The 25,395-nt window shown below is 44.5% G+C and overlaps 1 protein-coding gene across 3 annotated transcripts in view; it reads left to right on the top strand.

The window, feature by feature from the left end:
- Positions 1 to 5,095: 5,095 nt before the first annotated feature.
- ARHGEF12 (Rho guanine nucleotide exchange factor 12) overlaps positions 5,096 to 25,395 on the top strand; it is a 70,396-nt gene continuing 50,096 nt past the window's right edge. For 2 of the 3 annotated variants that reach the window (XM_061476076.1, XM_061476075.1), the window contains exon 1: positions 5,096 to 5,307. In XM_061476076.1, the coding sequence (XP_061332060.1) occupies positions 5,276 to 5,307 (32 nt within the window). In that variant the 5' untranslated portion in view covers positions 5,096 to 5,275. Of the gene's footprint in view, positions 5,308 to 24,264; positions 24,788 to 25,395 lie in introns of those variants that run through there. The other variant, XM_061476077.1, reaches the window with a different exon arrangement.

Genomic DNA, 25,395 nt, shown 5'->3' with positions numbered 1-25,395 from the left:
TTCCTTTGTTTTCCATGCTGTGTATGCTAAAGGAGAAGGTTCTCCTGTCTTTCCGCTTTTCCCTTCCCAAGACAGGTTCAATACGTGCTCTTCTAAATCCACATAAAAGAAGGTGTTGGCTTTTACTGCCTTTGTCCTGTTTCCCTCAGTTCCAGGGGGAGTTTGGCAGCTGGTGACTTGGAAGCATAAGGGGTCTTTGGCAAAAAACTTTTAAGACTGAACCGAATAGATACGGAAAAGCTTTTGCAAAGTAAAAGCTGTTTGTTGGTAGCCAGTTCTGTATGGGAAGCAGAAGGTTTCTGTGGCTTCTCAAATGCCTCAAAGTAGAGGTTTTCAGCAATGCTTGTGTTGCGGTGGTGTTTGAATTGTGTATTGTGTCAGAAGGTTCAGATCTGTTCAGTGTAACTGATAATCCTCAGATGCGATGAGAAATAATGTTATTCTCCATCTCTTTAGGTCTTTCCCTCATAGCACAGACCTTTCTTTTTATAAGCCCACCTTGAATCAGAGGACATTGATTCTAGCAGAGAGCAAGAAGGAAACTCATGGCAGAATGTACAGCAGCTTCATTTCTCTTTACAATTATTTAATTATAATTAAATAATTATTAATTATTAATTATTAATTATTAATTAATTATGCTGATATGGAAAGAAAGCTTAGTGCTATAAAACTGCTCACTGCAATGTGGATTATCCAGGTTTAGGAACTGTAATAAGCACTCACAGTAGAAGCTCTGATAGATTAGGCTATCTGTGTCCTAACAGTCATCAAAGCATTGCATTTGTGTCCCGGTGACTTAAAAGCATAGAACAAACCCTGTATGGGTTTCCAGCATTGGCAGTGAACTGAGAATGAGCTACCTGTCTGTATGTAGAAAATCATGTGCCTGTTTTAAGGTGTGAGATGGCAGACATCCATTGGTGGCTATTGAACTGGCCATATTGGTTTCTGAAGCAGGTTGCATCCACATAATAGAGAAGCTGGTTAGCATCAGCCCAGCACCTCTAAAATGTAGTAGATAGCCAAGCAGATAGTCTGGATTTGATTCAGAATATCATTACTCACTTCAGCTCCCTCAAAGGTAGAATCTCAGCAAATAATGAAATCCCACAGATATCCTCAGCTGGCTCAGAGAGATCTCATACCAGAGCGGCTCTCTGAGTTCCCAGGGATGAAAGGATGCTGAACTAAGAGGCAGCCATTAGTGCTTAAGTGAGGTTGATTGGTTGGAACTGCTGGGCACTACAAAAGGTCAGTAGGGCAGGAAGGTTTAAGTTGTGCTTAGCTTGAGAGCAGAACCAGGTTTACCCCAGTCTTGACACAAGGTCAGGGTCCTGTTCATTTTCCAGGAGTCACAAATTCATATGCACATCTGGGAAAGGAGCTGTCTGTTAGCCTTTCCTCTCCAGCTGTGCAAGGCATGAAGGTTGGCTGTTGCCTTCTGCAAGCAACTGACTTCTTTTTGCCAGAACCGAGTTGGCACAGCAATTTATGGTAAGTTTGAATAACAGTCCAAAAATAGTGGTGCATTCTGTCACTGATTTTACATTGATTACTTGCCAGTAGCAGAACTTAAAAGACATTATCCATAAATAATGATTAGTGAACCCCAGCTAATAGCACATCATACTTGACTTTAAGCGCACAGTTCTACAAAGCTAGCTGCTCTTTACTGGAGGTCTGCAGGAGATCTATTGCACCCACAGGTAACTTGCTCCAATGGCTCCTATCTGAAACGATGTGAAGGGGCCGGGGTGCCTCAGAGGTGCCGCACAAGGCTTTGCCAGCAGATGGCAACAGCTCCTCAGCGAGCACAGCTGGAAAACAGCAAGAAGAACCTCAGTGAAGCCTTTCCCTCTAAGCCTGCGTTTACAGGAGTCCCATATAAGGCACCTCCAGGGAATCTGCCCTTTTGGTGCCATCTTTTAAGGAAAACCAAGAAGCTGCACTTCACAGGAGGCAGCCTTCTTTGATTCAGGGTCCTCCTTACTTGAGCTGCTTGGGTGGTAAAAACCAGACTGGTGGGGACACTGGGGCTTTCCTTGGTGACACAGACTGGTGAGGTTAATGCGCAGGTTCCACTTCGAGATCTATGTCTGTGTGACAGTACTACATGTCAATTCAGGCTAAGTGATGACTTTAGAGCCTATCCCCACCCCCCAGTTTTAATTGCAGGGTGTAATTGCTTATTGATTTCCCCACCTGGGACTTCACACTGTAAAATTGCCCAAGCAGAAGTATCATCAATAGGCCTCTATATTAACAGCATTTGCAGAAAAGAGAAGCAGTTGTTATTCCAGAGTCTACTTTTGAATTGTTTTATTAATGCCTTTTTATTGTTGCATTAAACGTTGAAATGCGAGTGCAGTGCATTAGGAGCAATAGTTAACCTATTGGGCCATTATGGCATAGGGGTTTAATGCTTCCTTTTTGTCACTGGTGTCGTTTTGAGTGATGCTTCTTTTGACAGTGCTGAGCAAATTAATGACAAATGTTAATCACTGCCACTGCACTGAATTTGATATCAATTTACTGCAGCAGGGCACAAGTTTCCTTCGTGCTTCTATATTTCATTTTCTGTTAGGTCTTCCTCCAGCTAATTGTTGTTGTCATTATGTTGTCATGCACAATAAAACATAATTAAAGTAATAAAAAAGCATCCAGCCCTAATATGCAAGTGAAACCATCCCATAAAACAGAAGGCCTTCCAGGAGCTTTCCTTTCTCAAGGCACAGTACTTTATGTTCCCCAAGTTAAAAGCAGGGAGGGATTTATGGCAGAGAAGATGCAATAAAAAGATATATAATACATATAAATAGATGGGAGTATTAAGTCAGAATGAGAGGCAGTAATGGCTGCATGTCGTGCACTCCCAAGCCTCTATCTTTCTCAAAAGGAAACCAAAAGAGGGAGTGCACATATCCTGTGTATGTATGTCAAGCATCATGTAGAAAATGATTCCATCCCACGCTTCCCCCTTTGCACTGGAGTTCAGCAAACCAACAAATTCTTCAGGCTATCAGTCAGTCTCCTGGCTTCCTCATTCACACTCCCTCCACTCCAAGGAGGAAAACGCTTTATGTTGGAGAGCACCGGGGTCCTGAGCATAGCTGCAAGCAAGACATTGGTCCTGTGTGCTCAGTGATGTGTCTGGTTCTGGTTTCTGAAGCCTGTTTTTCAGACTCTGTGTCGTGTCTTTGAGGAAGTACAGCAAGGTAAGATTAATTACAGGGAAGGAGGGTGGTGTTCTGTGTGATTGGGATTAGCTAATAAGATTAGTTTGGTCTGCTGGCATTTGGTAGGAAAGGCTGATGTTCCGCAAGTTCCTCTGCCCGGGTATTAATGCTCATCCTCTGTGGCGGCAGAGCCATCCTGCTCTCCATTCCACTCCTCAGTACTTGTGAGCTCTTCAGTATGGAAGCTTCCTGAAGTTGCAGTATATAGCTGTTACTCCTGAGTGTTTCAGAACAGGAGTGCCCGACTGGAATCTTATTTATGCCCTTGTGTTGGCAACGAGATTTTGGGATTAGGTCATGCACCTCGAACTTGGCCTCTGAGCTGCTGAGATTCGCTTCCTGCCTTGTGTGCACTGCAGGAAGCAGGCTCTGCTGTTCAAACACATGTACGGTCCGGATAGGTGCTTCTGTCCAGAGCTGTGTTGTGTATGGCACGAACAGCAGGGAGTTACAGCACAGTCACTTACCTTCCTAGCAAGGGAAAGCCAGACATTGACACTGACATGTTTAGATGCTGTCTAGCAGGTATGGCAATGTGCAGTTTCATCCCTCCCTGTCGGAGGGGGGATTTTACGTTTAAGGGAGCAGGAACACCTCTTTCTGATCCCGGATTCCTGCTGACCTTCACGGGTGAGAAAAATTCCCCGCAGAGATGCGTTGTGGGAATGCCGGGAACGTGAGATTTGGGACGGCGCTGGGAAAGGCCTGGGAGCGAACAGTCGGTGGCTACCCGAGACTCGAAGTTAACGTATTAACTTGATGTTCAGTGTCTTCCTGTTCTAAGTTCCTTCGGTGTCCGACTTTCCACACGGCACAGGCACTCCCTGCCCCTAAGAGCTTGTGACAAGACAAAACAGGGCTGGAGATGGAGCTCCGGGAAGGAAGGGAAGCGGAGAGGGAGGCTGTTCGGCTGGGTTACAGCAGGCCGGAGGAGGAGTTGCTGCTCCTATGGGATGGGAAGCGAGGGAAACATCCCGCTGGCCTGGAAGAGGCTGCGCGGGGAAGGGGCAGGATGAAGAGGAGGGCGGCCTGCTGCCGGCGGAAGGATACGGCGGGCGGGGCGGGCTGAAGCTGGGCCCGGCTCGGCGCAGGCTCCGGGGGAAGCGCCGCTCCCGCCTCGCAGCAGCGCAGCTGGCCCGGAACCGGGCTGGGAGGAGCGGAACGAAGCGGAGCAGCGGCAGGAGCGGGTCGCGTCGCCAGCGCTCGCCGAGGAACTTTGCCCCGAACCGGGCTGAGCCCGAGCCCCGCGGCGGAGCGCACCGAGCCCGCCCGGGGCCTTGCCGGCAGGCCGGGCCGCCGCGCTCCGCTCTAGCTCGGGCCGAAGACGGGACAGGAGGAGCGGCGGGGCATGGACCTGCGGGCCTAAAGGCGGCGGAGGCGGGGGCCGCCCTTCCCGACCCCCCTGCGGGCGAGGCGGGCGGGGGGTCGGGGCGGGCCGGCAGCGGGACATGGGCCCCTGCGCGGCCGTACTCAGGACACCGGCAAGCGGCGGGGCGCGCCGCCCGGCCCCCGCGGGCGAGAGGCCGTGAAGAGCGGCGGGGAGCGGGCACCCGGTCCTGCCGAGAGCGAGCCGGGGAGCGCCGCAGCAGCCGGCCCGGCCCCGGACCGCCCTGCGCGGACCCCGGGAGTTCCCCTCCGCGTCGAGGCTCCGGAGCGGCGAGGATTGGCTGCTTCGGAAGACTTTGTGGGCACGCGTTACTTTTGCCTTCTCGTTGGGCTTCAGGGAGCATCGAAGGGAAGAGCTGCTTGTTTGCCTTTGCCTTTTTCCTCTTGAACATCCCCCACGCCCCGCTTCCGTGGTCTGGATATTCTGAGGGACTGCAAGAAGAAAGAGTTTTGCGGTTGTTTTGGTTTGTTGCTTTTTTTTGTTTCTCCTCCCTGCCGTCCTTGAACTGAGTTTGTCCTCTGTGCATGCCTCTTCTGGAGCAAGGCTGGATCCTGAGCCTCAGTGCATGTGAGGGGCAAAGCCTCGTTAATATTCCTGCGGTAACTGTAAGATGTAAAGTGGATAATACGACTTCTTGCCAAAGGCTCCAATGAGTGGCACACAGTCCACAATCACGGACAGGTCAGTATAAGATGAATTTTCTTCTTTAATCTTGTCATTCATGAAATGTAGCATCTTCCCAGAGCTCCTGTACTTTGCCTTCTGACTGCAATGACAGCATAACAGATAGGATCCGAAAAGCAGGGATTAAATCAGAGTTTCGGTGAATCGGGACATAACCCAGGGTAGCTGAGTGTCAAGGTTAACTTTGAAACGGGAGTACTTCAAGTCCAACAGCTTTCAAGCCTACTAGGCTTTGTGACAACCAGACGTTGCAATTCAGCTTCCAGAAAGGGCTGGTGCTGGGAGGAACACCAAAAGCGAGAAGTTAAAGATTGACAAGAGTTTAGGCTACAGCCTGAATCTGCTATAGAAGAAGCCTTTGCTTCTCGTTAGGTCAAGCACGGTGGCCTGCCAAAGAGAGGTCACTTCAGGTGAGGGCAGGAGGGGTAGTTGAGGAGCAGGAATGTCTGCTGGTATCTACCTTCGCAGTAACCTGTTCCTTGCTTTAGATAAACCTGCTCCGGCCTCTGGGCTTCTCTGCAGGTGCTGCCATGTGCATTTCATTACCAGGCTGGGGTTCTATGGGGGGCTGCTTCAGAGGCAGGAGGAAAAATGTGTTTTCTCTTGCGAGATTGAGCAAGTCAAGTAGGAAATCTCTTATATGTGCTTTTGAGACAGAAAGACGGAATTAATCATAGAATCGTTAGGGTTGGAAAGGACCTTGATATCATCTAGTTCCAACCCCCCTGCCATGGGCAGGGACGCCTCACGCTAAATCATCACCCAAAATTAATGTCTTTGATTATGTTCTTTTTTATGTTTTATTGTGTTTATTGTGAATTATGTTATTAATGTATTATGTTGTTATTATGAGTATTTGGTGATTATGGTGTGAATGTGTGTGACAAAGGCCTCCCTGCTTTGGCCTTTCATGACAGATACAAGTGGTTCTGGCACAGGAGAGAAGCCAGGGCAGGGACAGAGAGGTGATGCTTTTGGGTGCCTGAAATCACCTTGTAGACTCCGAGTGTGGGCAGGAAAGAGCACAAGTATGGTCCTTTCTTGCAGTTAGGCATTTTCATGACTCTACAGTTATTAACAGACGGACAGTACAGTGCCTGAGTGGTGTGAAAGGCCTCTACCACAGCTCAAAATCATGTAGTCTGTATTTATGGCTGTGCTGCTCATAGAGTACCAAGTCTTTGCAATGAATTGTATAGCGTAATTGAAGTAGCAGAAGAAAACTCCTAACTTCTTCTTTTGCAGTGCATGTCCATCCAGTTCTTCTGTACCAGACAAGACGGTGACAGTAAAAAGGAGGTGGCTTTTCAGTGGCTTTGTGAGAATTTTGCCCTGTGCTTAAGGGTCTGTGTCTTATGGCAGGTTGCACGATATCGGAAGGAATGACAGGATCTCCTACCTAGAAGCAGTTGGGCAAAGCATGGAAAGGAAAAACACGAGGACAGGGAATTTAATTTGCTTCTTAGTAATACAAAATGCTTTCCATTATTGAATTGGAACAGCCAAGTTGAAAATGTAGCAGCGACAAAAAAAGGTCTCATTTCCTTTTGCTTTTAGTCATGTCAGGAGGATGTTTCTCTTCGGTTCACTGAGGGTTTGGTTCAAAAGACCTGTCTCCACAGCCCTCAGTTGGAGCTTTCAGGGGTGTGTGATGGTTGGGGGAATGCAGAGAAGCAGGGCCTGGTCTTGCCACTTCTCTTCACCTCTGGCCAGAAGGAACCCCAGCTTTGGGGCGTGAAGGGAATTCAGTTGTTGTGGCCCGTTTATTCCCTGGCTGAACCTTTCAGCAGAGCGCCGGATGTGGTGGTGATGTGTGTTCTCATCCTGCGGACATCTGCTTACTCGTGTCTGGAGCGAGGCCGCTCCTCTTTATCTACAGCATTGTGCAGGATCTGGAGGGAGTGGCTTTCGGTCCCTGTTGTCCTAGCAGTATGTTGGTCCAAAGCTTCCTTTCCCATTAGGCCTAAGAAGCCTCTGTATTGCCTCTTTAAATCCAGCTCTTGAGCCTGGAATGTAAAGCAGGTGCAATATAAATAAGGTCGGTGCTTCTAGTGTCATTAGATCTACATGGTATCAATCACATGACATGTTCAGTTCTGTCTGTATTTATCAGTGACTTTCTTTGCTGGGATCAAGTTGGGAACTGCTTTAAAGCAGAAAACCTGGCTTGCATCTCTGCCAAATGGTATTATGGAATATAACAGGGTAGCATAGGCCTGCATTTTTCTCCATATTAGCTTTACATATTTGCATTCTACGTATGTGTAAGTGCTTAAATCCCTGTTACAGACAGCAAATATTTCCATTTCTGTCCCTTCAGTTTAAGATGGAAATCATACCATGTGTTTTTAAAGCTGTTTCACATTTCCCTTGACCAGGTTGCACTTGGCCCATCCTTTACATGTTTTGTCTTTTATGTTCTTGTTGGTGATAGCATGTACGGCATAGAAGCATATATAAATCAGAGGATGTGTATGAATGGCCATTCCTAGTGCTGTTCTGCAGCCAGTATGATGGCCAGTTCATATCTTGTGTGTCTGGCATTATTTTCTCCATGGACCAAAGCTTAATTAGTTAATTTTGATAATGGTTATGCTTCATCCCTGAGTTGGATTCTGTTACCCGGCTGCCTCATGAAGCAACATCATTTCCTTGCATCTTTTTCCTCCAAAGACTGAATGAGGAAATACCAGGTAATAAAAAAAGGTGTAACAGATGTCAAGACTTCTTAACAGTTTTCTAAGAGTGTAATGAATGTTCAGCAGAGTTACTGAAGAAGCATCTGACATGTGCCATTCCCAATCAGCTACTTAGCACTAGGAGAAACTAGAAGAAAGATTATCTTGCATTGTAGTACTTGGGGTTTAGAAATTCATAGGCAAAAAGTGGTCCAGGATAGCCATGGTGTCCTGCATAGCTTCTGATGGAATGGGACACTAGGAACTCCAAGCAGTGAGATTGATTTCCCCCTTCTTTCCTTCAGGATGTTCTTTTACTTTGTCAGCTGCTGCTTTTCATAATCCTGCTGCCCAGTGGACCCTATCAAACAATTCATCTTCAGCCTTATTACTCTGCCACTTTATGTTTGTAAACATTTATACCCTCTTAATTTAATCCTCTCTTAGTTATGCTGTAGTTGTTTAGGGGCCACCTTAGGTGGCATTTATCTTGCTTAACTCACTAAGTCTTTGAGGTAGACATCTCTGTCTGAGCTGTTTGTCTAGAATGCGTTTGTAGTTTTAATGGAAGAAAATAGGCACATCTGGGGGACCATTTATTATTCTAAAGTAGGTATCTAAAGTTAGTGAAGTGAATGACAAAATGCCTGCTTGGCTTTACCTCTGGATTTAGGTGATACTTGCCATTATCTTTTAGCCTGAAAATATCTAGTGTAGTTCTGCCTCAGATTCCTGCCTAGTTACTACTGCTGGATCGGACAGACGTTGCTGGATGCTGTCAGTGTGAGGGGTTTTGCAAGGGGGAAGTTGGACTGCAGGGAGCATCTGAGCTGAGCTTCGGGACCTCACTGGGTGGCTAGTATGGCAGAGGAGGTGTTTTCCTGTTCCTTCTGAGCGACTGCATGCGAGTGCCCACATTGACTCCCCTTAGAGCTGTTCTGGCCCGGAGCGCTGGGGCAGGCTGCTGGCTTTGGGCGTTGCTCTGCTCTGCCGTTTGTGGCAGGCGACACATGGCTGAACGAGATAAGGGGTTTATTCTTTGCAAGGACATGCTGGAGCTGGGATGAAATTCGGCCATTTGCAGGCTCTGGTTGGCCACGAAGGGATGATCAGAACTCTGCTGTATCCTGTTATGACACTAAAGAAATATTTGTGTGCGAGTAATTTTTTGTGTGTCTCCCAGTTAACTGTATTTTTCTTCCTGTAACCATTCCAAACACGCTGCAGAGTTGAGCAATTGCATGGCTACAGGACTAGCTTTATGCTGCTTTCTGTTTATTAAAGCACAAGAAAAGAATGGAGGCTCTTGCTGCCTTTTGCAGTACCTTGTTGGGGAACTGACTCTTCCTATGCAGTTGCTTGCAAATGAGTTTTATTTATAACAGTGCTGTAGTTTCTGTTGCTATGACTGGAAAACAGGAGAGGTAGAATTTACACATAATTACCCTTGAGAGGTTTTAATTGCTCATTTGCTCCTGACTTGGTACCAGAATAGACCCTAACTGTTCCTTATCTGCTTAGATGCACTTTCCCTGTCTTTGGCTGGCTGTAAGTCCCTGTACTAACTGGGGCTTCTTTAACTATATGGTGAGAAGAAAAGGTTTATTTTTTCCAGCAGGGTAAGGATAAGAACTTCATAGAAAGTCACACCTTAGTGTTACTGAGTAACTAGATGTTGTTATCGCACATTCATTTAATTAGTAGAGTTTGTAAGGTCTAATATTTACGTGGGCTGCAGCACAATGTCTGTTTCAAGAGACCAAAAAGCGTTAGAGTCGTCGAGGCAAGTCTTGTGCTTTCCAGTGCTGTGCCTTTACTGTGTTTGCAAATCAGTAGTTGACGCAGTCTGTGCATAAATTCACTTTTGTGTTTTGCTTTTATTGAAGCTGTCAGAAGAGAGCACTGTCTGTGATGTTTACTGTTGGCTAGGAAGCAAATGCTCCCAGTTCATGCTGCATAGTTTATTAGGGCTTTTACTGGAGACAGAAGTTGAGGTGAGCTTGATTTTCTAGTTTTGAATAGAGCTGTGGGCGTCATGATTATTTGGGTGGAGGCAGGAGTGATATTTCATCTGTTAGCCCAATTGTATAATTCTTCCTCTGCACATAACTCCTGTTATGGCATTTATTAGTGTTTCGAATGGATAGATTAGGAACAGTACTGGGATGTAGGCTACTTCAGTTTTAGACTTAGCAAAAACCTTGGCCACATCCACCCCTCCCCTTTGCTCCTGTGCACGATTGTTTGCACATTGGAGTGCTTTCAGGTCACTGCTCGGTTTAGGTAATGCCTGCTGCTGTCCTGTTTAGAGGTGCCTGAGAAGAACCATGCATCTTACCCTTGGAGCAGGAGTTGCTGAGGTTACTGGTGAGCTTTGTGGGTGTTCAGTCGTGATCTTCTCAGACGAGTCTTTATAAAGCTGGCTTCTGTATTGATGACACAAGAAGAGTTTCTTGGTCCTTGAGGGGGACAGCATTAAACACAGTCTTTCTAATGGAAATCAGAGTAGTCTTCTGTTTGTCCTCAGAACTATTCTTCACCGTATAAAAGTAGTGATTTGGGCACTGAAGGTTATTTGTCAGCCTGTTTGTGAAGGTAGTGTAGAGTGTTCGTGTATTTGCCAGGGAAAGCGGTACAGACACCTGGACCAGTTATTTTACAGATTTGATGACTGTATCCCAGCATCTTTTGGTTATTTCAAGAAGTGAGGTCGCCTGCTGAATTCATGCCTTAAGTGTTTTGTGTGGATCCTGTGCAGTGAGTAGCTTCAATGCCTGCCTCCGTTACAATCATCAGCCCCCACCCTGGCCAGCCCAATGCTATAGCTTGTAGTTATGCAAAGTGCCTCAAAGAGGAGCAGTGTTTGCTTTGGTCTGGAGACTGAATTCTCCACTTAAACCTCTAGGTGGTCCTTCTGGGTCACTGGGGAAGTATGTTGGCTGTGCTGCTTGAAAGATAAGCTTAGGCTCTTGCTTTCAAGGCTTTATCCTCCATGTTTCTCATTGAATACCTCTTCCTTCCCTCAGAAAATTAGCAGTAGGAGACTTAATAACAAATCCCATTTGTATTATCCTTGAGTTTTTAGACTGAATGATGTGAGATGCTAATAAAATGGTTCTTACAGCATTCCTAAGGCTCTGCAAATACTCCTCTGCCTAAGCACTCTCCCTACTTTCACTTTAGTCCCGGGATTTTATCTACTTTGGGATAACTAGATCTTCCTTGTGTAAGAGATGTCAGTACACCAAGAGAAAATGGACTTGCATGCATGCTTTCTGGTAGGTGATCTGATGTTCTGTTTTGTGGCCCTGTTCTGGATGATTATTAGGTTCAAGGAACAGAAGTGTTAGTTCATGTCTCAGCTTGATTAAACTAAGGGTCAGGAGTGTGAATGTAGATAATGCCTTAACATCAGAAGAGAGGACTCAAAATAAGGACCGGGGAAACAGTAGCAAAGTAATTGGTAAAATGAAAAGAGATGTAAAACATGCAATGTTTGATCACGAATGTACAAGGGATAAAATACAAGGCAGGATACATACAAAATAGGAGCATAGGAGCATCACACTTGGAAAAAGGCAGGAAAAAACAAGGTTTACTCATTTCTCTTTTGAAAGAAAACATGTAAAAATAAATACATTGAAAATGACAGGAAAAAGCAGTGTCCTTATGTTTCAGATGTAAGCGTGAGTATAAATAGCCAAACCAAAACAAACAGTGCTCAGACTCTGACATTCACTAATCGTCTGCTAAACATCACTTATGCTTTGTTATTCCTCTGCATCCTCTCCTTGAGTATTGTGTCTGTTTGACTTCTGAGACCAATGCGCAGGAACCCTTTCTTGCCTAGTTGCCCCAGTCTGATGGTAAATAAGAAGCATTGCTGTTTACATTTGTGGCAAACACTTAAATATTATCTTTGTGGCTATTTTAAGCTTTGTTTTGACAACACTGGAACTTCTGGGCTCTGAGCTCTCAGTTGGTAAGGTACTTCATTAAACTGCTCTGGCGCTGGAAAAGCAAATGGATGCTGTCCTTCCTGAGCCATAGCATGCAAGTTACTGTACCTGAAGTGATTTGAATGTCAGCTGTCTGGATCATTGTCATATTAGTCACTTGGATTCTGTCAAATGTCCTGCTGAAGATAGGCAGCATCCCTTGCAGGACCGGCATGCTAACAGTCTGTGCTGTCCTGGAAGTGGCACTGGGGTTGCAGTGCATCTATGGGCTCAGAAACACTAAACCTGTCATGATCTGGGAACAGGGCTATGGATTGAACTGTGTGAATTGAGCAGAAGTGGCTCTAAAGAAGCGTTGCAGTGTCGATGCTAGAAACCTAAGAGAGAATCTCCACATTATGGGAGTTCTCCATAGCTCACAGTTGGTGCAGGAAATGTGTATGCAAGGGCAAGACTCAGACTGGTTTGCATCTGCTCCTGAGCACTTGAAATACATACTGGAAGTCTTGAGAGAGACTGATGGAAATCTGAATTTTATCCAAGAGCCGTTCCTCCTTGAAGCCATGAGCAGCAGCACAACTATTCCTGTTGATGTGAGAAGCTGATCTGGAATTTATTTGCAGGCTGTGAATCCTGGTTTATGGTGTCACAAGCAATCATTTTAGCAAGAGCTTGGGTGACTTCCCAAGAGGAAGCAGTAATCTACGGAGAGTTAGATACTCTTATATGAAGTCGTGAGTGAACTGGAGTGCTGGAAGGGGATTGGGAAGCCTAGGTGGGACCTGACTTGACCTGAGCAAGCATTTCCCAGTGTGGAGGAAAAGACCCATCTATTTAATGAAGCACTAGACTGATCCGAGACAGGTACAGGATTCTGAGTCCACCACTCCCATAAACATACGAGCTTCAACTTGCAGGCTTACCTAAAGTATCTGATGGCTGCTTGAAAGTCTTTTTATGCTGTTACGATAGTGGCTGTTAGTGTAGCTTATTGGCAGCACATCAGACAAGGCGTCTCCTCTCAGTACTCCCGTGGCACAGAGGCACCATTGCATGCTCCTGTTTGTGCCCAGATGCAAAGAGGGTTCTGATGAGTAGGCTGAGATCAAAGCTACCATAAAAGTGTTGGATAAAGAGGAAAAGAAGAGAATTGAAGGAGGGAAGCTTAAATGAGCGAGGGGGAAAAAAAGGAAGTAGGAAAAAGCTGCAGTGTAAGACATGAGAGAGTCAATAGGAAATGAGTGAGAGAGAGAGAGAAATGGGAGAGGTGGTGGCAACTGCCAGATAGGAGAGAGGTTTCCTGTCTGCCAACGCGCTCTGAAGGCACACGTCAGCTGTGACGGACTAAAACCCTGACAAGCCAGGGCTACAACTGTCTTGAGCTTTCAGTGGAGGACTGAAGGTACCCATTTGGTGTCTGGGAGTAGCTGTTTCTTGAGGAGGCTGTGCAGATACTGTTTGGGACCAGGAAGTTCTTTCAGCTGTTGAAATGCCTTCTAACATTTTACTGTGGTTTGAGTGACAGCAAGTCCCATACAGCAGTATTAGAGCCACGATGATAGTGATTCCTGGTCTTGTGTTAGGTGGCCTTCGAAGTTGGTGCTTGCAAGTAAGAAAATAGTGTGGTTTTGTGAGCTGTGTTGGTAAGATGGCTTTTTGCACCTTTTGACTAAATGTGATGGGATGTCCCAAATAAGCTGTTCTTTTCAGATAGTTTCTGGGTTTAAAACAGTGATTTTTTTCCCCACTGCTGCAGACTGCTCTGTAGTCATCTCGCCTAGCTTAGGCAGTGTTAACAACTCAGGCAAACAACTAACAACCAAGTTAACAACTTTGGATGTTCAGGGGGAGCTGTAGTAGAGAGAAGGGGAATTTCGATGAAGTGAACTCCCCAAGTGTAAGGGAGGGTGGGAAATGATGGTTTATCAGAAATACTTGCATGTCAAGGCTGTAAGTTCTTAGCTGAGAGATCTCACAGCGATGAAGTGCAGCTCTGCAGTTGGCAATTTGTTCTTGTTGTCTGTTGAGAGGCACAAAATGATAGGTTGTGGTTTGCCCTGCGTAGTCCCTGCGGTTTCAGTAGCGGAAGTGGTTCATGTGGGTGCAGATCTCATCTTAGCCAACCGACAAGCTCAATCATTTTGGCTGGTGAAGGTGGTGTGGGGATACTGCAGAGAGAGCCGTTTGGAATTGTTGTGGGATTTGCTTTGTTGGGAGGATGCGTCAAAGTCTGCAGGGCACTGGTAAAACAAATACCTTTGTCACGGTCTTCTCTACCCTTGAATTATAACAGAACCATCAGTAGTAGATGAAAATGTCTTGCAGGAGTTCAGGAATGGGTATATGACCTAAAAGAACTTTCCTCTGTTACAATCTCATGGAGTCACTTCAGTAGCGAGTGTCTTGGTTTGAGAATACTTCATGGTTGGTAAGTATAATGCTGCCAAGCACTGCAGCCCTTTGAGCAATACTGAAAGCCCCGAGTTCTACACTCGGATATGTCAGGTCTATGAAGTTATGTAAAATATTCAGCCCACTCACATTATGGAAATCGTGGTCAGAATAAAACCCTGTAATACTCGGGGGAAGAAGGAAAAGGGGGGAAAAAACCCAAACAAAAGGCAAGCAGATTCCTCTGTTCTTCCAGTGTGGAAGATGCAGGAATGTTGGTGATAGCTTTAAATGCTAGAGGGTTGTTTAGTTTGGAAGTTAACCAGTGCAACTTCAGCTGTATGTATTGCATAGCAAACCTTGACCTTCTCTCCCTTTTCCTTTTAGTTGACGACTTATCAGGTTTTACACTCGTCAGTGAGACATTAACTGTATTTTTCGGTGTCTGCACCTGCTCACCCACGCCTTTGACTCCCACTCCATCCATGGGGTATCTGGCTGGGTTCTGGCCCTTGTAAGCCAGTGACATGGTCCCCTGGTTTAGGCCAGAAAAACACTTCTTTCCTGGTAATGTGAAACGTGCCTGCCTGGTTGTGAGAGGCAGTGATGCTGCCTGGTGGGTGCCAGGCGGAGGGGAAGAGTCCCTGCGGTCTCATGGTGGCTTGTCTTGACAGTTAACACCAGCCTTCCTGGAGGAAGCTTTTTTCTGCAGGAGAATTCCTGGGTCACGCGTGAAGCAGATAATGAAGTTTAGCTGGAAGGGGGAAAGGAAATAGCCTTGCCAACAGGTTTGAGTTTTGGGCAGCCTGCAAATCCAAGTCGTCTTGATTGAATTGAGCCAGATAGAGAGAACCTGCCCCTTTCCCCTTTTCCCTTCCCTTTTTTTTTCCTGGTAACTTTTATATCCTCATGGCTCTGCAGGTACTGGGAGGCTGCTTCCCTGAGCCTGCCTGCAGTGACAAGAACACCACAGTAGCTTGGAGCATGCTGAAAATCTTGCTCCATCTGTTGCTCCTCGCATACAGAGAAAATGGCTCCTTCAGATCTGTAACATGCTTCTTGGTATATTGATGGGGTTTGATCATTTCTTGCATTAGAAAACGGCTGCAGAAGCTCACTGAGGTTTGTAATTGGTTGTGAGGACGGGCACACGCTTCAAACAAGGACTGTTCTGTTCAGGGGCCTTGTTTGTTTAAATCCCCACGTGAAATCTCTTCAGCTTCTTCTCAAAGTTGTATTTGGATCAGTTTGCCAGGGTAGTAAATTTGAAATACAACGATTAGCTGTATGGCAAGGAGAAGCCTACTCAAATATCTGGGACCTCAAAATGGAAAGCTTGTTTCCTGTGGGATTTGAAGAAATGCTTGCTCAGTCATGGTAAAACCAGCAGAATTCCTGAAGGTGGTCGCGTGCTCCGAGCGCTGCATCCTCCCTTTGTCTCTGGTACCTCTCCAGCTGTGCGTGCACTGGGTATAGATGTCAGGCTGCATGAGTCTGGCACAGGAATAACAGATCTGTGGGGCAGCCCTTTGTCAGTGACAAATACTTCGGTTGTCACCGTGGCCCCAGGATCTGTTTCTCATTGGCAGTCAACCCAATTCAGTTGCGTGATAATGTGTAGGAAGAAATGCCCAGTAGCAAATGAATTTTGTCTTGTAAGATTGCAAGCCATCTGTACTCTTCCCCCTCCTCTCTCTTTTCCATCACGTGGAGATGTTTGCTTTAGATTAAAGCACTTCTGTTGGTTGGCATCCTGGTGGTTTCCATGCTGATTACGCATATTCCATTTCAGAACCCCAGAAGGCAGAAAACACCTTGGGAGAAATTGCCTTACTGCGTGCTGTTCACAAGTATCAAGATGACCCTCTTTCCCTTCCTGATTTAATGCACTGAGTACAGTGACAAGTACTTAATATCTCCGTTTGCAGGTTTCTTACACATCATTTGTTACTTAAACTCAGCTGTTGGTTGTGGTGATAACACCACATTTTGTTTAATCCTGCGAGGATGTTTGACTGTGGACAACTGCTGATGGGTAGTGAACGTGTTCAGTTAAGACAGTGTAGTGGAAATTGGAGAGGGAGGTCTGTATACTGGCATTTGGAGCATGCCTTGATACAACATTGAGGGAGTTGTGGCTTCTTCCGAGCGTGGAGGACTGTCTGATCCAGCTGATGAGAAGTACAAGTAAATTCAAGTTTTTATAGGTAAGCTGCATGCATTCTCTGTTGAAATGGAGATGATAATACTTATTTCTGTATACTTGACCATCAAATCTTGTCTGAAAAGCAGCTGCAATTACTGTGTACTAATTTGCCTGGTTTTAGCAATATTGCCCCTCCAGAAGCTAAAGCAGGGACTGTCTTTTGGGGCTCCAGCCATGCTCAGCTTGTGAGGAAATACACCATCATAATTACACAGGTATAACCAGCTGTGTGAATGCTCTTGTTCTGGACGGTTGAAGTAAGAGGCAGATGCGCTGGTGTAGCTGCAGTGCTAAAGCTTTAGCTAAAACCTTTAGTTTCTCATTGCCCACCTCCTGACCTCTCACATGGCTTTGATATTAGTGTGCTGTAAAGCATCATGATTGCTGGGAAGGGGGAGATGGAGAGCCCTGGAAAAGATTGTCGATTATGCATTGGCTTGAGGGCAAAGGAGAAATGTCAATAGTACAGACTCTGAAATTAATTCTAGGGGAGGTAACACAAACGGGTGTTTGACTCGTAGACAATGTCTGGAAACACTGGGAACTCTCAATACCAATGGTCGTATGTTCCTTGTTGCACTGAAGCGATGAGGGGATGCAAGTATGTTCTAGTGCATTAAAGGAATGGATTTCTGCATTTTCAGAGGCTGGGGCTATGCTTACAGGTACTGCTACCTTGCTGCTTTCAGAATTTGGGAATGTAAGGCTACAGATGCGGGATACATCTGTATTCCACATCAGATCAGTATCTATAGCAGTAATGATAAAGCTGGTACTGATTTGCTTATGGGGTCAACATTTGATGCACATCATGTCCTTTAATTATTTTATGTTTAACGTACTGTAAAGCTGGGCTGGGATGATGGATACAGTGAGTTGAGAGCATCCTGCAGAATCCCCTGGAAAGGCTAAGTAAAACTGTCCCTGCACGCACAGTTCTCGATACCTACTGAGCCGTGGGTAGAGGTTTTTTAAGCCTGAAAGTAGTTTATTGCTGAAAATGTCCAGCTTTAGAGTGTACCATAACAAGGTATTGAGTGCTGAAACAGTGTTCCTGGTCTTTGAATTATGGCCCAATTTTAACAACGATGTTCAGCAGTTTGTTATGAATGAAGTAGATTTTGCCCTAGAAAATGGAGCATCCTTGCTCTCATTTTTCTCTCTTTACAAATTGTCAGCTATACAGTAATTACTTGTCTCTCTTTTGTATGCTGCTTTGGCACTGCCTCAAGTTTGAATTTAGTGATTGGCATAAATACCGTATTTTGGAGCTGGTTTGGGGGGCTGCCTCTTTCCTTCTTGCTTTCTTCCTCTTTTTTCCGTAGCAGTCTTACTGGAATCTCTTGAACTTACTTCAATGACAGGATGAGCAAAACATTTATTTAGATAGGCTGTTCTGAACCGTTTAATGCCTTCTAAAATTGTTCATGGTAAAAGATGAAGGAAGGAAACAGTATGACCTTTTAAACGAAGCTCCTTATATCCTATTTTCCTATGCCAGAAGTCAGCCCAGACAATGAGAGACTGAAAGCATTTGGGTTCTCTTTCAAAAAGGTTCTTTCACTTCTTGCTGTGACGGATAGGTGGTTGGTTTTGATGTGTCACAGACTGAGCAGACTTCACAGCTGGGTTTTACTGAGTGTCCATATTTGTACCTAGAACTTGCTTGCTTTAATTACTGCCTATAGCTAATTGTCCGATAGCAGAAAATGGTGGGTCGTTCTGTGACGTTTCCCTTTGGTGAGCACATTCTTCACTTCAGTAATACATACTATCAGTAAATGCTTACAATTAACAATTGAGCTTCAGGTTTTAATGACTTCAGGGTTCTCTTCTTTTGAAGATGATTGTTTTAAGCGCTGCGTTTTGCTTAGGGTTAATGCAGCCATGCATTAAAAGCAGACAGATAGGGTTCAGTCTTGTAATGATTGACTCTGTAATGTGGGTTGCCAGTCTAATCCTAACTTGTGCTGATATGTGCTTTTTAGCCAGCTGGCTGGAGCCCGGAAAGTGGGTTTTGTTCTGAGGGAAGCTGGGGGTTTTGTGTGGTGAATCATTCAGTGAGGTGTATAAGAAATCTGGTTCTATCTCAAGCAGTAGAGAGCTGTTACATTTTCTTACCCTCTGCCCCATGGTTTGTGTTTGCCCACCCTGCTCAGTTTATCACTTTCATGTCTAAATCATCCTTGCTTTTTCCCTTGTGGATAGTACTTCTCTGAGGCTTGTCCTACATTTGATTTGGTATCCTCTTATTTCTTCTCTGTTAGTTTTTAATTCATATTTTGCCCGGCATTCTGCAGATGCTGTCCCTTGAGTTTCACATAGTGACTGCTGACTCTGTGCCCAGTGGGGGTATTTCTTAGGGGGTCCTTGTCTGGTATCTAGGATCCTAAAAGCATTTGGTTACTCTCGTGTAGTTATAATGCTCTGAAACCAGAAAACTTGCAGGTCTTGTGGCTTACATGTCCATTGCTAGCACTCAAGTTTAGCTTTCCTTCCCAAGTATGTTATATATGCCAAGTATCTGTACCTCATAGAGTGCCACGCAGACTTCTCTTATTAGTCTTTTGAAAAGGAATTATGGTGGTGATTTAAGATTGAATGGCTGAATGCTGCTCAAATAATCTGGGTAGTCTTTCTATTTCAGCAGTTGTTGAGCTACTTTTTCACTGCAAGAATAATTTCCTGTTTCTGTTTCCTAGTTTTCAAACGAAGTTCCAGTAATTTAAGGCACGTTTCTAAGCAGCTAAAATAATGAAGAGTTGGTGTATTTGGAGCAGTGTTTTAATACAATTATTACTTTATCTGACGTAAGCTCTCCTTAAATCATCTACTGTGACTTGCAGAAATTCCTAAGAGGAAGCTTCTGTATCTTTAACTTCCTCTGCCCATTATGTAATGCACCATACTTCAGATAGTGAAATGAAATATTAACTCGTGTATTCATCGAGTTGTCTTCTGTTTCCCATCCAGCAGGCAAACAGAAGATTTAATAGTCGTATGGTGCTTGCGATCGCTGGCATTTCGGGCCAGTAGAAGTTTATGAAAGAAGGCAATCTGTGCTGTGAAGGCAGAGAGGGTGAGCTTACCCACTGCGCATGGCAGAAAGGAATCGTCTGCAGGCGGTGGAGCAAGTGTGGGTGACAGCTGCAGGTCGGGCAGTGTTTGTGTGCTGCTGCGGTCAGAAGCTGCATTGGAGGATCAGTATCAGTTCTGTAAAGACAGAAGGTCAAAGACCAAGATGTGTCTTAAAGCAAAAACGTACATGATTTGAAAATAAGGCAGCATAGGCATAGGGATAAAAGAACAGGTATAGTTTACAGCTCTCTTGGTGATAAGGGTGAAGTGCTGATGCTAATGAAGCAAGAGAGTTCTGACCTTTTTTTAGGGGGGAGGACACTCACTGTACTTTCCTAAAGAGAAGTTCAGTGCCTGCAACATCCTTGTGACTTCTCAGTAGGTATCTGCATTCTAAATAGCGGCCTGCTCTTTTTGGACTTGAAAACAGCCGGATGTTTCTCAGATGGCTGAAAGATGCAGGTCAGCCTAGGTGATGCAGGATGCAAGAACCTCTGAGTTCTTGCAGTAGCTTGTTGAAATATGTCTGATTTCTTGCCTATCTTCTTCTCTGTACTGTTATATTTACTTTCTCTCTCAAAATGCATAGGAGTCTTGTTAGTTCCCACTTATTTAAGATGCTTGGGATGGATTTTGTGGCTTTGTGTAAAATATGAGAAATTAACATCCTGAGCTCATAGAATGAAAGGGAGAGAATGAGGGTCACTGCTTATAACATACGGCTCTATAAAGTATTAAGGAACTCTGATGGGGGAATAACCTTTCTGCTTCTTGTTTGTGATTTTAGGGGCTGAGGAAGTGCATTGGTAAGCTTTTGGTATACTGATGTAACGTGTTATAATGTTAGATACTCATTGACAAAAAATGCATGTATCCCCCTATCCCACATCCTATTTCAGACTGGATTTCTTCATCCTTGCCACTTCGAACTTCCCCCAGATTGTGAGATTTGCCTCTTCAGTTGAGCTGCAAATGGGGTGCTCAGTGTTTGGTGTGTTAAAGCCTTAGGTTTTGTTGCAGAAATTCAACCAGCAGCGGTAGTGATCAGATGCAGGACTCTTCTTGCTGCTCCATGTATTTTTTTCACAGGGGTGTGGGCTCCTATCCTCGGGGACCACTTCGCTTCCGCTCTATGGAGCTCTGGGAAGCTGTTCTTTTCCCATGCCTGGCTCCTTATTGGGGTAAAGGTCTGTGAATTCTGCATAAATATTTACCATATCCCAGCCTAACCAGCTGAGAGCTGCTAGTACTGTTACTGAGCAAGAAGTTGCTTGCAGGGCATGTGGTTTGTATATGGGCAAGAAGCAAAGCGTTCCTTAATCAGTAGAGTGCAAGGGAGGGAACAGGGACCAGGATTGTGGGCACTTGAGGAGGAACGATGGAACAGAGAGATTGGAAAATTCTGGAAAGTGAAACCTGAAATACGCAGGCTTGTAACTTGTGGTGTGGTAATTCAGAAGCACTGATTTGATTTAATTGTCTCACATTTTCTTATGCTACTTCTAAAAGGACAGATCTGGCTCCGTAAGGAGCAGTTATCTACTGACTTTTTTACCATCTTTCCTGTGCTCTTAGGAGAGATGTCACTTTCCACATCATTAAAAAAGAAATCTCTTTTGTGTGTTTTCTTCCCTAATGCTCCTTTCCTTCCATCGTCCAGGACTGCAGAAATCCCTGTGCATTTTTAACATAGCGACACTACAGTCCTACTTCTATCTTTGCTACCTCTAATTTCTTCTCAAAACCTGGTTGCACCAGGCTTGCTTTTTTTTGGTCAAAGATTTAGTGTTATTATTATTTTCCTCCAGATTGTTTTCTTCTTACGTCCTGTGGCTGAGCGAGTACCGAGGGAAGGAAATCTGGGAAAGCAGAGTAGGAAGCAAGATATAAGCTTCCATTCCTGGATCTCTCTTGTTTTTACACTGTTTCCTGGCAGCTGCATTGGTTTGTACTTGAAAGGAATGCATTGTGCTGCTTTTTTCCCAAAAGCTGGAGAAAAAATGTTAATAAAAATTACTCCTTAAAAACTGTAAGTTTTATTATGTGCATAAGCAAAAAAAAAACCTGCCTTCAGAAGTCAGGTCTTACATGACTGGTCTGTGTAGTCCTGCAGCGATCACACTGGATAATAAACCTGTTAAAAATCAGTTATTTATATACCCTTCCCCATCGTAAGTAAGAATGCTTTGCCTCAAGTCGTGATGCATAGCACCTTTGTGATATTTTGAGTCTGGGCATAATAAGCTTCAAAAGGTGGCTGCTGTTTTAGCAAGCAATGGTCTTTCAGCAGTTCAGTATGTAAGGAAAGAAGCAATCAGGACTGGCCCTGCTTACTTACGCTGGAGCCTTCCATATGGCTTTTTTGCAGTGTGAAAGAAATCTTAGAGCAAGAAATGAACAAATGAAACAGGCTCCAGAGTTCATTCTCATTGTACTTTTCCATAAGTGCTGTTGCCGTACCCTGTGCTTAAATCCCTTTTTCTACTTGATGCTTTTCCCGATAGACTGAAGTTTCATTTGGATTCCTCAGAGTGTTTTTGACTTTGGAATAATGACGAGAAGGCTGCAATATCTATTTCTGGAGCTTTAAGAGTGTTTCATGGTACAAATGCATTTCTTTTTCCAAGTGGTGATGCCAGGAAGAGATTTTTTTTGTTGAAGGGGGATTGAAAATGTCCCTTGTGGAGTAAAAGCATAACCCAGCCTTCAAGCGTATTCCTGTTGCTGTCCTCCATTTCTTCGCTGACCTCAGAGGTTTCAAATGAAGTATTTTACATGCAAATTGCAAGAGAGGATTTTGAGTTTTTCGGGGATATAATAAGGAATCTTCTACAGTGTTTGCTCTTATGATTAGAGAGCAACTTAGATATTGTAAACTCATGGTATTTCCCTCCACGAGGGCAATATGCAGTGTTATTGAAGGGTAAACTGAGGCACACAGCTAGGGAACGTGGATTTCTGTGGAGAGGGGCAGATCTGGGTCTGACCATCCCTTCCAAGCACTGCTTGTTGGAACGTGCTGTTTGGACTGCTGAAGTTGGTAAAGTTCCTCTGTGCAATGAAGGAAATGGGAAACAACAGTGTTTTAAGTAAAATGTAGTTTAGTAAAGTAAGGATATTGGCCTGCTCATCATGTATTATCACATAATACACTGTGTATCGCTTCATAGAGGAGCATTAGGAAATACTTGGTTTTAAAATGTGATCCAGGTTTAAAAATATCTCTGTTTTGACACCCTCTTTATGCCTTAGCACTGGCTGCTCGGTGCACGTGATTCTCACTCGGGCGTGAATAAACTGGGTATGAAGCTCTGCTCTGGGATTTGCAACGACTTTTCCCTTGCTTCTTTAACTCTTTGTGATTCCATGTTGGCTTAAGGAAAGTACTGGTCTTATTTCTTGTTTTCCTCCTGTCCTTTGGGTCGTATACCAGGACTCTGTAAGGAAGGGCTGTGCTGGCCTGTGAGTATTGGAGTAGCTGGCTATGTACTGGGCTTTTTGCTTTCCTCTGGTTACCATTTTCTTTTTGAGAGCTGACATTTTCTTTTTGGATTTGTGAAGTTCCTAGAAAATGAGGAGTTGGGCAAACCTTTCAAAATACAGACCAATGAAATGCAGCTTCCCACTATTTAGAAAATGATAATGCATGCCACTGGAAAAGATAGAAGCATGGAAAATACAAGCTCTAGCTGGGAAATTATGGCATGCTTAGAACCATGGAGCGCAGAGATATAGGGGTAGGAGCTGATTTCTTTGGCTTCCTGTCTGCTGTGTAATTGTAGCCTTGATGCAGTTGTGGCTTGGAGATTATATTTGGTACCAGCACGCATTGGACTGGGAAGCACAGAAGTTGTGGTGAGTGTAAGTCTAAAATATTTGGTCATGAGAACTAAGGAAATGCAAAAGAAAGTAACTGCTATTAATACATTAAGTGATTTGCTGCAGTTTTATCTTTGATAGGCCCCATGATTTTTTTGGGGGGGAAAGAGTAATTTTCTGAAGAATGGTAATTGAAATCACCAAAAATTATATTGGCAGAGTTGGAGAGCTTTTATGGCAAAGGCTAAAATAGAGATCTTACTTTCTGTCTCCTCCTGCTGTATGTGCAGGCTGGGATGCTTGTTAATGGAGAGTCAGGCATCGCAGTGCCTGGGGCATGGTTAGAGCCCTGGGAAGATTTACATTAATCAAACACAAACAGACAGTGTAGCGTGAAGAAATTTCTATCCCGCTAGCACTGCTCACCAACTTAATTAGGTTATTGGGGCAGAAAAAGAAAACAGCCCCTTCACCCTCCAATCCTTCTTCCCCAGGGCTTGACCAGTCAGACAAGCTGGAAGAGCAGTAAGCTCCTTGCCCCCCTGTTTTGACCTCCCACTTTCTTTCCCCGGCTGACAGAAAGAGGCATGCTTTCATTCTCACCCTCTTTCCTGCCCTCTTCTCTCCTAAAACAATTCAGAGGCTCTGTTTCTCTGAGCCTGTGTGCTTTTCAGGTGCCGCCGTGGTCGGGTGTTTTCAGGATGCCTGAAAACAAATACATTATGTGGCAAAGTGTAACAGGCTGGAAGTGGATCGAAGGAGAAAAATCTCTCTGCCCTATGCCTCTCCTTTGTTCGTGTGTCTTGTGTGATGCAGTTTCTTTGATCAGTGATCCCATTTAATAACATGCATGCACATGCATATATGTAATATAGACATATACATACATATAGTACATACAGAATGTAGATATCTGTGTATTGTGTGTGCATAAATACATATATAGGCATATATTGTTCTGTCCCTCAGGAGAGTTGGAAATGCTAGATTTTAAAATCCTAGCTCTCCTCTAATTTCTCGTTGTATGTAGTCTCCCATATATGCATATGTGGGATGTACGTGGATGCTGTTATCTGTGCGTCCATTAGCAGCGCAGCTTTGGGCCACAGCTGATGGTGGTTGGGAGGAGGTGGGAGAAAAGAGGTGGAGTTTCTTCCCTTCCCTCAAGTGGCCAGTGAAACAATCAGGCAGATGCCTCTCAAGGACATCGGATAAGCGTGAAAAAAAGAGAAAGCTTCCAAGAGGGGTAGCTTGAACTCCTTGGAGAGGACTTGGTCTCAGTGTACTCCCCCTGGAAATGGGCCTTTGGCATCTCCCTGTTCAGATGACTTTGTCTTGTGAAACAGGTAATATCTGTCTTTGTTCCTACTCTGTGACATAGAAATATACTGAAAGATCAGAAAATAGCTTCCTTCAATGCAGGGAAGAGAAAAAAGGTTTTTCCTTTAGTATGTGTTGGTAAAAGGGTGGGGGGGAATGTTATTCTTATTTTTTTCTCTTTTAATAGCTGCTATGTGAACCTTTGTTACTCTTCTATATTTTCATTGTAAAAACAGACAATTAAATATGCTTGCTGCAGAAATCTGTGCCTTGGTATTTCAGCTCAAGAACAAAGGTTTTGACAGCTAGGAAAGATGCCTCAGATGTAGATGCTGGCAGCACTACCTTCTTTCCATTTCCCAACGCTGAATTGCATACCAGCATGTTAGCAGAACCTTCTCACCAGCTTTTGCAGTCTAAATGAATGTGATTTTCAATGATCTGATATTTTTATGCGTGTTGATGTTAAATTACCCATTAGTGTTCAAGAAACCATCTTGGAGTGTTTTCAGTGGTGTTTTCTTCCTGAATATGTTTTTCACTGATCAAATCTCCTCCTTCCCCCCCCCCCCTTTATTTTATTCTAAAGTATTCTAAAGATTAAGCAAATTGTATCAGTAGAGGGTAGTCATAA

Source organism: Pezoporus flaviventris, unplaced genomic scaffold (genome assembly GCF_033815535.1).
Source record: "Pezoporus flaviventris isolate CSIRO_AGI_PZ_B2104156 unplaced genomic scaffold, CSIRO_AGI_Pfla_v1 ptg000093l, whole genome shotgun sequence".
NCBI classification, from domain to species: domain Eukaryota; kingdom Metazoa; phylum Chordata; class Aves; order Psittaciformes; family Psittacidae; genus Pezoporus; species Pezoporus flaviventris.
Note: the sequence above shows the minus strand (reverse complement) of the source record. Positions and strands in the feature narration are given on the sequence as shown.